We start from the raw sequence: 13718 nt of genomic DNA on the forward strand, positions 1-13718 counted from the left end.
AAAAAAAATAGAATACAAAAGACTGTTGCATATTGTATCTTTTCTACAAACACACCCAGCACCCTGTGGACAAGTATTGTAATTCACATAGTTAATTTTCAACTACATAAAACATGTGCGTGCAAAGATGAATGGATTTGTGATAAGTTCTGAAACCACATCCTTCATATGCTCACACAAAACATGCACACACAGGCAGTCTTATTATCATCCATAAATAATGATTAGATTCTTTTGTTGTTTTGATGAAAAGACAAAAAAGGCACACATGTACTCAGTACATGCAAAGATAAGATATATCCCGAATTTCAATATATGAAATGTTGTATTTGAGTTTTTTTCATCTTCTCTTATAGAACGCACTGAGCCCCTCCCTCTGCAGCAGGTCTGATTTTGAGAGGCAGCGCTCATGGCGAGGGCCAAGTGGAGCAGACAAACTCTGGAGAGGAGCCGAGCTTTTTGATCAGCGACCACGGCACGCCTAAGGGCCGGGCGGAATGACCTGAAAAACCAGCTGCCTGAGATTATTACTACCTGCGAGGAGCAGCTCAGGAGCAACAAGTGAGCAAGCATGGAGCCACCCCCCCCCCCACTCGCCTCCTCCTCTTCACATTAACACTGAAACCACACACACACAAACACACAGAGGCATCTCTGCTTTTTAAACTCTTTGAGACTCTTTCTGTGTGTCTGTCATTTTAGCAGCACCTGGGACTTACTTTCCTCTCTTGGATTAGTTCACACACACTACTCTTCTCCCTCGTGTCAGTGGACTATGCCCCCCTCAGTCAGCTGAGGGAGGGGGCTCTGTGTTGCTCAGGCTCCCATCTGGAGAAGGCTTGGGCTGACATCAAATAGGAGACGGTTAGGTAAGTCACAAGATGGATCACTGCTTTTTGAGTCCTTCTTCTTGGCAGATTTTGTGTTCATATAAACTTGGTCTCTTGCAGTTGCGAGTGATTTTTTAGTGAGTTGGTTACGTGTGTGTGTGTCTGTGCCAGGTGTGTGTGTGAGAACAGGGTTTTCCCCAGACAACGTGGTGGGACGGCAGGTGAGTCTCAGTTGAAAGGGAATAGCTTGCATTCCAAATCGCCCTCAAATTTTTAAATCTACTGTCGCTATTGAACCAGTGGAACAACACAGATTTACATCTGAGGTAGATGAAGTTTCTGCCTCCCGGTACTATCTACCCGTGTATCTCTCACAGAGAAGTGAGTGTTTGATGAAACATCTCTACTTATCATCTTATCAGTTGCAGTTACCTTGTAGGAAAATATGCCTGCTGTTAGAACAGGACTGCTGCACTAATTCAGAGATCACCAGTGTTAGTTTTCATATGATGTAAGAGGCATGGTGATGATATTAAATTTATTTCCTTTAGCTGACGCTTTTATCCAAAGCAAACTACAATTGCTATATGTCAGAGGTTGCACGCCTCTGGAGCAACTAGGGGTTAATGTGTCTTGCTCAGGGACACATTGGTGGATGTCACTGTGAGGAATCAAACCCAGGTCTACCACACCAAAGGCATGTGTCTTATCCACTGCTCCATCACCACAACATATATTAAGCCTTTTGGACTTTGTACAAGTATTTGTTTTTATAAACAATTATTTGTAGTTGTTGGGGGGTGCTGTCTGTGTAGTTCTTAGAATTGAAAGGTTACCAGTTCTTTAAAATTGAAATTAGGCTAAAATTAGACCTGGATTAGACCACTTTGAAGTCACTGGAATTTGAACCCAGAAGAGCATAAAAAGTCTGAATAACATAAAAGCATATCAGGGCGCAAAATAAAATCAAGAGGCTTTTCTCTCCATCCATGTTTCACAATATAATATCCACTCGTTGTAATTAAGGAAACATAATTATATGAATGCACTTATAATGAGGCTGTAACTAGATCACACCCTACCAAATCTAAGAAGCTGAAATGAACTCATTTACACATAAAAAAGAAAATTATCTTCTGGCTGGTTCTGTGGATGATGAAGCACGGTTATGTACATTCTTTTATTATCATTATCAACTCAGATAAGCATTATTTGCAAATATGCTTTATTATCCAGCCTTATAAAGCACAATGTACATACCAGCAATCAAAGCTTCATATAAAAAAATGCAATGCAAAAATTCCTAATCTACACCGATGAAAAGTAGACGTCTTTATTATCAGATATTTATACAATGAGAAGGACAGCTCAAAAGGAAAGCCAGCTCTACTACATATCTTGGATTGGATTATAATACTCATGGGAAATCAGAGCATCCTGACTGGAAAATTAAAAGCCAGTAAACTTGAGCAAGTAATCTCTATATTAAAGGAGATTAATCTGACAAATCAGGCACAAAAAACCCAAACAAATGCTTAAGTCCAGTCTTGTGTACTCATGCCACAGTGGTAAGAATAGTTGTCAGTGGCTGACTCACGTAGATGACCTTTACCAACTGATTGATCTTTAAGTAGCCTAATAACTAATATGTCAGAATCTGGTGTTTTAACAGTCCTACTTAGAGGAGCTGTCAAATCGTAAAGATTGAGCACTGGATGCTCTTTGCTTCTCAGCATTCAGCTTTTCATCCATGTCCGATGGATGCATCCAGTCAGCCAGTTTAATCTATCAATGCCTTTGTAAAAAGCATTGACAAGAACAATGACTTGTTTGTGCCCTCACACAACAGCATTTTTTTTGTTGCCTTTCTATAAATCCATATGTCGCGCGGGGGGGCTGGAGCCAATCCCAGCTGACATCGGGCGCAAGGCGACCCTAACCCTTTCACCACTATTAATTATGATTTAAGTATACACCTTAAGCTGAAGCCCAATTATGATATATTATCTCTTTACTACGTGCATCTTTTTTTAACAAGTTAGCTAGTTTTCTAATCTCACTTATCTCACTCCATCATTTACATCAATAACAGGCACTGTACACTGTCAGTGCTGTTTCAAGTCTTTTGGCCACTGATGGAGGTTAATAAAAGTCTTAGTTAAATCCCTCAAAAACAAATAATATGGGAAATGCACATCTGACGTGATCCAGAGGACCTCATTGCTATGACTATATGCCTGCTCTTCCAGGGAACCTGTGTGTCTTATTATCCTGCTTCACATTGCTCAATTACTGACTCACACCGTCATTTGATGAAGGTCATACTTTGAATGTGTTTATGAATGTGTGCGCAGGAGCCTGTGTTATACGCGATATGTGGACAAACACATGTGGCGGAGGAGGGGGAAGTCTAACCACTCAACAGCTTTGTCTATTTTTTCCTCGTATGAAAAAGAGGAAACTCAATTGTTCCTGTTCTGTGTTGAGAGTCCACTCTCAGAACAGAGCAATAAATGATTTGTTTACTGAGGGTGGAAGAAAGGATATTAAATCTGCAGTGTGAGCGACTAGCTGCAATTTGTGGAGCAGTATTACAGCAAAAAGAAAACTGGCCTGGAAGTTGATACTAGACGTCAGAACAAAGGGATCTGATTAGTTGTAGTTAGAAATTCAAGCAAAGCCTATTGACGATATCTGACTGTAGTTAGCAGAAACAGGTTAGTGATCAGTACTGTTACATCACAGGAAGAATATCCTGGGTCCAAATTTGCATTTTTGTGTAGGGTTTCAAAGTTTCACTAGCCTTTACTGGCACTCACATTTAAAGGGTGAATGTGTTTTGCTCATTGCATTTCCAGTGGCTATCTAAGTTGATCAGTTGATACCATTTGGTTTGTACTCTCCCTAACTATGTAGCAGCTGATGTGACTCTGTGCTGTGTTGGTTGAATAAATTTGGGAAACATGCGTAATTGCTTTCTGATGGAGAGATAGAAAATGAATGCTACTCTGTTAGCATAGCTTAGCTTAGCATAAAGACTGGCTAGCCTGGCTCGGTTCTACTGTGCTTTCAGACCAAAAGCGAAGCGGGCGTTCGGGTCGGTGAGTTTACATACAAAGTCAATGCAAAGACGCGTAGAGCCGCAATTTCCTGTTGGGCGGCGCAAAGTGATGCGAAGGCAACGTGAAAGCCTTCGCGTGTTCAAGATTTTCATTTCGAGTGAACGTTGTGTGTGAACACTTGCAGCAAATGTACTCATGCAAGGAAAGCGTCGTGAGGATTAAATTTGCGTTTGGTCTGAAAGCACAACTAGGGTGACCAGATGAGAATAGGGGAAATTCAGGAGTGGGGAGTTGGAGGTAGGTGTGGGCTCCTATACACTTAGTGTCAATGAACTTTAAAACGTGAAATTGTGTGAAACAATGTAAAATTTATTATTTTTTATATGTCAAGAACTGTATGGCATTAGGGATTTAACACAATCACTGTGTGTAAATCATGATCCAATATATAAAATGTAGGGCTGTCCCCGACTAAGGATTTACATAGTCGAATCAGAATCATCAAGTCCAGCCTATAGTTGACTATCAGTCCAATGATAGTTGAATCATGTGTGTTTTTGTGCGTAGCCATTGCGAGCTGGGGGGGTGGTAGCTTCGCTTTAATCTTAAGAAGCTGCAGAGCTACAGTCTCTATTCATTCAACTTACACTGTAAATTTCCAGCTAAACTGTCTGTCTCTCTCTGTCTCTCTCTCGCCTGCCATTCACCGGCCATGTACAGAGTTCTGCGCGCATTCCGTGCTGCCGACAACTGCATGCACGTTGCGGTACCTCGCGGTTCTATTTCGGTACGTACAACGCGGCACAACACCAGTGAAGCTGGGGCTCCATCTCTTCTGCCACTACACACATACATGCTACGCCTTCACATGCACACTGATGACCTAATGTTAGGGTTACAATTTTGGATTTATTTACGCACTTTAAAAACATTTATTGAAAGTTTTATCCTTTTTACATGTTTATTTACAGCATTAAACGTTGAAATGTATATTGTAATAGGCTGTATATTAACATATTGGGAGAAAACTGGTAGTTCTATCTAAAATCAGATGTTGAGCACCCCCATATCGCCAAAATGGCATGATCCTTGTTTCGCTGCGAAGCTTCGACTGTAATATTGACAGTCGAATCAGGCTCTGCCCATCGAAGCATCAAATGGACTATTCGGGGTCAGCCCAAATGAAATGTATATAATTTGATTAATTTCTTCAAATCTGTCTGCCCAACGTGCGTGTCAGATCTTTCCTTCTCTGTTGCTGACTGCAGCTACACTTCCTCTGTCCTTGTGACTGCAACTTCAGCTATCTTTATCTACACTAGAAAACTAAAAGGGCTCGCATGCGTGTCACTTTTTGGCTATAACAACTCTGCTGACACAATGTCGACGATACCATGCAGTCCCTACCGTAGTCAGTGGAGAGCCAGAACAGTGCCCATCTGTGGGCAACACCAAAGAATATTTTACAACGATCACTGACATTTTATTAGACTATAACTAATGTTGAAGTATTCCATTTAAGGAATCACAAAAACGTTTATTCCTGTCCTATAGGTAAGTGTAAACCACACAGCCAGCCTTTTAAAAAGAATGTGTGCCTGGTAAATGTTATTATACATGTGAGATTTTCTCAGAGGTCAGCGCATCCAAAGTGTTTTCTTTTGGCTAGTTGTGCAGGTCAGACTTACCTACTGAATTTGAAATCTGAATGAATTTGAAGAGCAAAATCATTTGGGAACCTGCAGCAGTTCTTTCTAGTCATCTTTCACATAGTTTTCAACTAAGTATTAATAAAAATAATTATTTGTACCTTATGTAGAGAGAGTAGATAGATGCCCACCTCTCCTCACCTAAAATCTAGGAGGTGGTTGAATGTGTGGAAACACATTGTGTTAAAATTAAGTGAGCCAATCAGGTGAGGTGATTCTCTTTTTACTACATACTTAAAATGAATGTCTTTCAATCATATATGAATTATCTTGTGTTCATAGATAACACTTTTGGCAGAGTGTGCTGCTTGAAGTCGGGTAGGATGTAGGGTGGTGAGCAGTACAAGGGTTAGCTGTATTGGAGGTTTTTCATATGAAGGTGTTTCCCCAAATCTCTACCATGCCAAACCTACACCCAAACCTAACCTGCAATCAGTTTGGTGCATTACCCTGCTCCCACGACACACCTCATTCTGTGAGAGTTGACACATCCACCAAGAGATGAAACAGCATGTATTCGTCAGCGAATTAATCAAATATTTAGTTCAACATTGTGTCTCAGTTATAATAACTGTGTGCCACTGCAGCAATTTCATGTTGACAGATAATTAAGTTTTTAATAACCGAGTTTTGCTAGAACACATTCAGGCTGTGAAAACAAATTTCCCTCCTGGGACAATAAAGACTATCTCTCTCTCTATCTTTTGCTTACTCCAATCATGCCCTCACCTCTTCTTGATAAAAACTGGTACACATAATCCCTAGGCAGAATCGTGTTGCGCTGACCAAGACAGTTCTTGTTTGGAGATAGCAGTGATGGCTTCTGCAGAGGCAGCGCTCCTGCTATGGCTACAGCTACAAGCACACAAAACATGAGATGCGCAGCTCAAAGTCATGATCAAATTAGCTTCATTGATCCAATCAAAACTGTCCTTAAAAGGCTAGTTTCCAGCTGGCTGTGGGTGTTTTATACTTGTGGAGAGCTTGTTCTGTCATCCTTTTATACATGACCAAAGGTTTGGCTGAAGTAATAATAAAAATGTTCATGTCGTAAAAAAAGGACCGTTTCTAATATGATAACATACACCATTTTCTTATAAGAAGAAAACGGTTTATTAATCAGCAAATTAACCACACCTCTCTTTATAAGACATGATTCTGACTGTGTGACAAGGTGATCAAGTATTGCTCCAGCTGTACTACTTGCTGCCAAAAAAAATCTAGTTTGGTACCTAAAGTAAAACTAAAGTAATGGACTTTTTCTTTATTAAAAAGCGAGCTAAATATATCTCTGTCCTGTACTATGGGAAGTGCCTCATGGAAATTTGATAAATACAAGTACAATATTGTCCACTCAAATCATAACGTTGTGAACAACATGTATCTTGTGCATGTACATTTATCAGCACAGTCCTTTTCTGTACAAAAGTGAATCACAAGCCCATTATGTAGTAATTGATGTCTTGTTAGTGTGTTTACATCCATCTCTGTGTTTGTTTGGATTTATTGTTTAAATGCTAGATTTAGCCTCAGTCTTCATACTGAATATTCATATTCACTGTACATTTACTGTGAACAACGGACTGACTGACAAATTCAGGTAAAAGGCTGATAACTGTAAAATAAGTTGACACACATACATATACAGCCCTTAATGCCAAACTGTGCAAAAGCCCATCAAGAAAATTTGTGATTCTAGATTTTGGGCTATTTAAATAATATTTACTTTACTGGTAGTTCCATTACCATGCCAACATCAGCTGCATGCCGTATCCTCCACCATGTTACCAAAGCAATGGTGTTATCAACCTTAAACAGCATGTGATCAGTTAGACACTTATCAGAAGCTGTCACCACAGCAAACAGCACTATGATATATGTCATGACTAATCTCAATGCTTAATAGTATGTCAACACTGGGAGAGTTGGTTGTGCAATGTTTGCTGTCGAGCAAAGCTGAATAAAACATTCAGTACACAAAAGTAATCAAATACTACCTCCAAGTTGCTCTACATTTTCAGCTTTTATTAAGATTCTGTTTTGGTTTTTCCTCCCATCTCAATCTGAAAGAGTCGATGTCCTAGTTTGTGGAATAGTTTCTACAATTATTGACCCTATTACAGGAAAGTGTTGCGCAGTTTGCCTGTGTACACTGCATAGGTTTGTAAATGGTCCTTTCACAATGTCTCCTTGATAAGCACATTTCAGAGGCATTAATGGTTAAGGCTATGTACACAAGTCACTATTTACATGCTGAAACACAGTATCCAGATACCATTCAATAAGGAGCCAATAATCTAATCTCATAACCTCTGTAAACTGAAGTTGTTAAAGTACATCTTGAGTTGAAAATAAAAATGTACTAGTTAAAATAAAACCTTAATTAAAAACATACATGGAGTGAAGGAAAGCATGTTTTAGAAGAATTGTTTGACATTTTGGGAAAACGTGCTTATTTGCTCTTTTGCTGAGAGTTAGATGAGAAAATTGATGCCACTCTTACAGCTAACCTGGCTCTGTTCGAAGGTAACAAAATCTGCCTACCAGCAGTTGAAGTTCATGAGCTTTAGAGGTGCAGGTAAATTTAGTTTCCTTTGTGCTAAGCTAAGCTAAGCTAAGCTAATTGGCTGCTAGATGTAGCTTCATATCGTACTGACGTGAGAGTGGTATCAGTCTTCCTATAAATGTATTTTCCAAACTGTAGAAGTATTCATTGAACAGTGGTAATATCTGTGGCAGAAACTAATTAGGCTACTGTAAGTGTGTGTGAAAGAGAGATGGAGGAAGTATGTCAGCGTTTCTTTCAGCAGCCAGGCGTTCCCACTGAACTCCCACCTTTTCATTTATAATAACAGGTTCTTTGTGACAGCAGGCTACATATCAGAACTGTAACAGTGAAGTTCCTAATCTTTTTTCGGCCTTGGTCATGAACTTAATCAGTCTTCACAGACAGTGATGCTATAGATGTAAAGGTTTTGCATACTTTCTTGTGAATTTGAATGTAATCAATAGAGCAGTCAATCAAACTTAGAGATGGAAGATTGCAAGGGATGGGAGTAAGGGCAGCTCTTCCTTGTGCCAGGGTTTCCAGCTTTTTATAGCTGATGCAAATTTTGTCCGCTTGAAGTACCTGATGGTGCTGCTGTGCTTCACTCCCAGACGCTGTGCAATGTTGCTCTAACTCATGTCTTAATTGTAACTAGGGGTAGGTGATCTGGCCCAAAAATAATATCACACTAATATCATAATTGATTTAATCACAATCACAATCTAAATTGTTATCTTTTTTCTCAATTTTAAAATGCCCTGTAGAGTAGATCCAGTCTATGACTTTCTCCATTTGCACCAGTAAAACACAACATTGCATTAAAGATATAAAAACTTAATTTGAAGTTGTAAATTCCGCCAAAAGATAACATAATCATAGAATGACACTTTTCAAGTACTCTTGGCTAGCCAAAGAGTGATTCCTTTGGTTTGTTCATGTAACATGCATCTGCTATTTCAGTGAGGTTATATGAAGTTTGGAGGACATTAAATACTGTGATCTCTACGATTTGCCTGAAAAGTAGATTGTGGATCCATTCTCAATCTAAAATCGCCAGATTGCCAATGTTTTAATGCAATGGCTCTCTCTCCGTCCGTCTCCTATAATTAAAAAGTTGTCTTCCAAAATAAGAGTTTCAACACAGTTGCAAAGCCTGTCATTTCTCTGGTGGTTTAACAAAATAATGTTGTTAACACACTGGATGATTTTAGGATTAGTCATTGAAACATAAAGAAAGACACTTTTGCAAAGAATCCACTGCGCTTAGTGGTGATATAATTAAAGATGAACATGATGAAGATGGCAGCTTTTATAATTAATGATCACACCTCTGAGTCATGTTTGAATGACTCATTATCAACTCTTTGTTTTATGTCACACTATGTGAAAAGGAGGATGAGGAACTCCCATAATGAGGCTCCATTGTGGTAAAGGAGGATATTTCTATAACAAAGGCTCAGATGAAAAATCTGCAAAAAATCTACATGTAATCATCATTTAAATTTTTTATGGAACTTATAAACAAAGCACTGCGATGGACTGGCGACCTGTCCAGGGTGTACCCCGCCTTGCGCCCGATGTCAGCTGGGATTGGCTCCAGCCCCCCCGCGACCCTGTACGCAGGATAAGCGGTTGACGATGGATGGATGGATGGATGGGCTGGTCTTATTTTATATTTTAATTTTTGTCAACAAATCCCATGAAAAGACCAACAACACGTTAGTCTGCCTTCCAATAGTTTCCAACATCACCACACAGCATGCAGCATCCAGCACCAAGTCCATCTTTTCATGTTAAGGATGTAAATCTTAAAACAAAAAACACAAATTTATTGTTTCATTTAAAAAAATAGAAAAGGAGCAGTCATTTCCTAAAACAGCCAAGCACTGTACTTTTTACTAAACATTACTCAAACTGGGGTAAATAGTGCATTTGTTGGGAACTATATTCAGAGGTAGATAAATACACATTTGATACTGTAGGGAATATTTCCAGCAGCAGATTGGTTTGGGAATGGCTTAAAATAAACCACCATCAGCTATGATCATTGCAATGAAGGACTGTGTCACCCAGTGCAACAGTGTGGCTCAGTGGTGTTTGTAATATTTTTTGTTGGACAACAATGGAGGTATCGGTCACAGAGGAATAAATTATGTTAGGCTTCAGCTACACAAACAACATGTTTGTATGATCATTTCATTGTTGGTTTTGGTCTTTTCATGGGACTAGTTGACATTGAGAAAAAAAGTGTCAAAATTGGCAAGAAGGAAGTACTTGTCTGACATGTTTGGTCATTGTTTCCAGGTCTGTCCTGGCTTACATCAGTCTGTCTGATAAATGTCTAAAACCACAGATGTTTTTGTAACGCTTTAGCAGACATGACAATAGAGCGTGAACCTGCTGCGTGATCTGATAAAGAGCAAACACAAAGTTGTTCAATCATGTCTTTCCATTCAGTTTTAGGTCAGTTCACTGCACGCACAATGAGTGATGTAACCATTAGAAAACGTACAGGGTTTTTTTTTTGTTTTCAAGTGTACAGTATAAGGCTGTACATAAAAATGTCTTAATGACAAGCATTATCTGGCCAGCACGTCAATCCTGTAGTAGGAAAGTCGACACTGATTAGTACTTCATATACGATGTTCTGATGAGTGGTGCTCCCACTCCCTCTGCAATGCCACCTACCTACTGTTTGTATACTGTATGATATTCTAAACTTCAAATCCCATACTTTTGTCATTCTATTCTTTTTTCCTTGTTTAATCTGTAGTATGAGTGTAGTATTTTATTCTGGAAAAGTATTTCCCTCATGTTCTTTTTTGTGTTTGTTTGTCTGTGCAGGTAATTGCTGAAGATGCAAGCCTCAACTGGCTCACCTGTGACCAACACTACAGTTCCTTCAAACACAACCGCCACCACAAAGTCCAAAGAACAAGTACTCATCCAGAGTAAGGATATCCCAAGTGTTTGCGTATGTGTGGGCGCATGTCTGCAGTGTTCTGCCCTTTTCGATAAGACACACCCTTGGGAATGAGGTGTTTGTTGTGGACACCATCAGACTTTAGAGTGTCCCTGATGAGCCAAGCCTCATAAATAACAACCTATTGCGTCACGCAGCATAATCTAGATGGTTTGTAGGGGAGTGGCACCTATGCATTTAACAGGAAATATTTGCCATGTTCTGTTTGCCTGTGAGTGATGGCGTTACTAAGCTACTACACACTACTTCTGGAGGATACACAAAATAAAGTTGCACCGCATGAAGTAGAGGGAATGTGCAAAATGTGATGTGCAAATTTTTCAACTCATTCCTCCTGTCTCTGTGTCTCTCAGGTTCTGGGGCAATGATCGCTGTCATTGTCATAGGTATCATAATCATTCTAACCATTGTCCTGATCATCCTGAAGACGTACAACAGGTAGGGCCGCAATGCTGTTTAACAGGAAAATTGCTGCATAGTCAATGTCACGAGCCGTCAAACAAATATATTGCTATTTTTATCCACTTCAAGAAGGACCAGACACCTGCGGCTGCTTTTAACCTTTTTATGAGGCTCTGTCTCTGACATTAGGTAGACTAATAAATCATTTCAACATATCAACTCATATCAGCATATTCTTACAGCAATGCTTACTCATAGACCACACATGTCCACGAGTTGGACACATGTGACCTGTGATGTTTCCTTCTTGGATTGTATTTGAATCATTTTAGAGGCCTGTGAGGGTAAAACTATCCAGTATTATACAAAGCTTTTCAGTATTTCTTTTTGAAGTAGATGTACAAAGTAGTATAGAGTGGAAATACTAATTACAGTATTTAAAGCAAACGTACTTTGTAATGTTCTGCCACAGCCAACCTGAGGGTTTGGACCCTCGTACCATGAATCTGAGGGCTCCCAAGATAATGAACGAGACGCGGGAGAGAATTACAAAATGTATGTTCATTCATTTAAAAAAAAAAAAAGATATGGGACATGGAATGATGAAACGTCACATATAGGCATTGCTTCATTTTATGGGACCATGGCCAAAAAGGCTCGGACTTAATAGTAAAGCATGGGTTCTTCATTCATGTGTCATTTTTGATGACAACTACTGTCCCAGGTATCTTTGGTGTTTGAAGTAATAGGCATACAAGAAAAATTAGGTTAGAAGGCTAGAGGGAATGTCTGCCATATGTCTATGTAACTGTTGAGTATATCTTATAGATAAAAGTCACATGATAATTTGCTAATAATGTGAGTGAAGTGAGTAATTTTACTAACATCACGGTATAATCGTCGCCAGGCGGACACATGTATCCAGAGTCCTGGGAGCCAGCGGTGGCTCCAAACCTCGTGCGAAGACGTCACAATCCACAACTCAGAGCAACATGCCGCTGAGCACCATGGGGGTCAGCTCTGTGTCAGGCAGCATCGCCAATTCAATCCCAGGCTCAGACAACAGCTTCCGGCTGCCCAGAGTGGAGGAAAACCACATAGAGCAATTCAACACCACAAGTGGATCCACTGTGGTCACCATAAATGACCCTCCATCATTAGGAAACACATAGCAGGTGGACAAGTCTCACAACAGGCACTGACTGATGTGCTACCTTCATCCCTGACTGCATACTGTGTGTTGACTGAATCCTGTGGAAACACAATCCATGACGATAGTGTTGTCACTGCCATTCTCCACCAACTGAGCCACCGCTAGTCACTACATGGATAACAAGATGTCCTCCTGGTGTACAAAATGCACAAAATGAACAAAATTGTACTGATAACAGATACCCTGGATTTCATAAGGGATGTTGTATGACATATTGATATGAAGAATTGCTTTTTGGCTACAGTCAGTGTTCAGAGTATGGAGGCCATAGGTTTCTTACTGTTTGAATTTTTAGCAGATGTCCCATCACAACTAATGCAATAAAGAAAATGTGTGGTAAAGACTGTAATGGCTTGAAAACATTGGTCTTAAGTGTGTACATTTCTATAATAAAGGAGGACCACATTGGTATGAGTAAATGTAGAATTAGTATCAACTTCATAGAAGACAAAGAGAAGCTATGAAGCTAACTCATTGTTTAATGGATACTAGTACGTTTGAGGAAAATATGTTGATATTGCAGATTTTTCAATATGTCAATATTTATGTCTTTGTCTTCTGATCAGATATTCGTTCAGATTATTTTTTGTCAAAAAATCTTTAAAATGTCATTGTATTTTTCCCCCTTGTATAACAAAAAAAAAAGATAGAGAGAGATTTTGAGAGACATCTGGGTGTAAGCCTAACACACTGATGTAAATCCTTTTTAGTTTGACACCAAAGGATTTTGCACTTTATATTCTTTGCTCCCTGTATTTGTATTTGTATGTTTGTGGTACTTTAAATTAAGTGAGATGAAAATAAAATGTAATATTTCTAATTGTGGCTGACCTGTCATTTGGACACTGGACAAGTTGAAAGAAAGCTTAACATCATATAACCTTATAGGCTCGGATACTTCTGTTAGTACACGTGTACACATGTAGTACACTGTGTACACTGTGCGGTTAGAATAATTGTTGTTATGGTTT

The 13718-nt window shown here is 39.4% G+C and overlaps 1 protein-coding gene across 1 annotated transcript; it reads left to right on the plus strand.

The window, feature by feature from the left end:
- The first annotated feature begins 427 nt into the window (after window positions 1-427).
- LOC119910063 (non-compact myelin associated protein) lies at window positions 428-13695 on the plus strand. Its single transcript, XM_038728437.1, has 4 exons — window positions 428-869; window positions 10994-11100; window positions 11486-11570; window positions 12442-13695. Exons 2-4 carry the CDS (start codon window positions 11007-11009, stop codon window positions 12704-12706), a joined length of 444 nt encoding a protein of 147 aa, XP_038584365.1. The 5' UTR covers window positions 428-869; window positions 10994-11006; the 3' UTR covers window positions 12707-13695.
- Window positions 13696-13718: the final 23 nt, after the last annotated feature.

This window comes from Micropterus salmoides, unplaced genomic scaffold (assembly GCF_014851395.1).
Source record: "Micropterus salmoides isolate LMB-PRFRI ecotype aquatic unplaced genomic scaffold, ASM1485139v1 Ms_hic_scaffold_19, whole genome shotgun sequence".
NCBI lineage: Eukaryota > Metazoa > Chordata > Actinopteri > Centrarchiformes > Centrarchidae > Micropterus > Micropterus salmoides.

What these genes read in the sequence shown, in the direction of transcription:
- LOC119910063 (XM_038728437.1), top strand. Translation starts at nt 11,007, where the DNA reads ATGCAAGCCTCAACTGGCTCACCTGTGACCAACACTACAGTTCCTTCA. An exon ending in AGAACAAGTACTCATCCAGA is followed by an intron (nt 11,101 to 11,485) that starts GTAAGGATATCC and finishes TGTGTCTCTCAG; the next exon opens with GTTCTGGGGCAATGATCGCT. An exon ending in ATCCTGAAGACGTACAACAG is followed by an intron (nt 11,571 to 12,441) that starts GTAGGGCCGCAA and finishes AATCGTCGCCAG; the next exon opens with GCGGACACATGTATCCAGAG.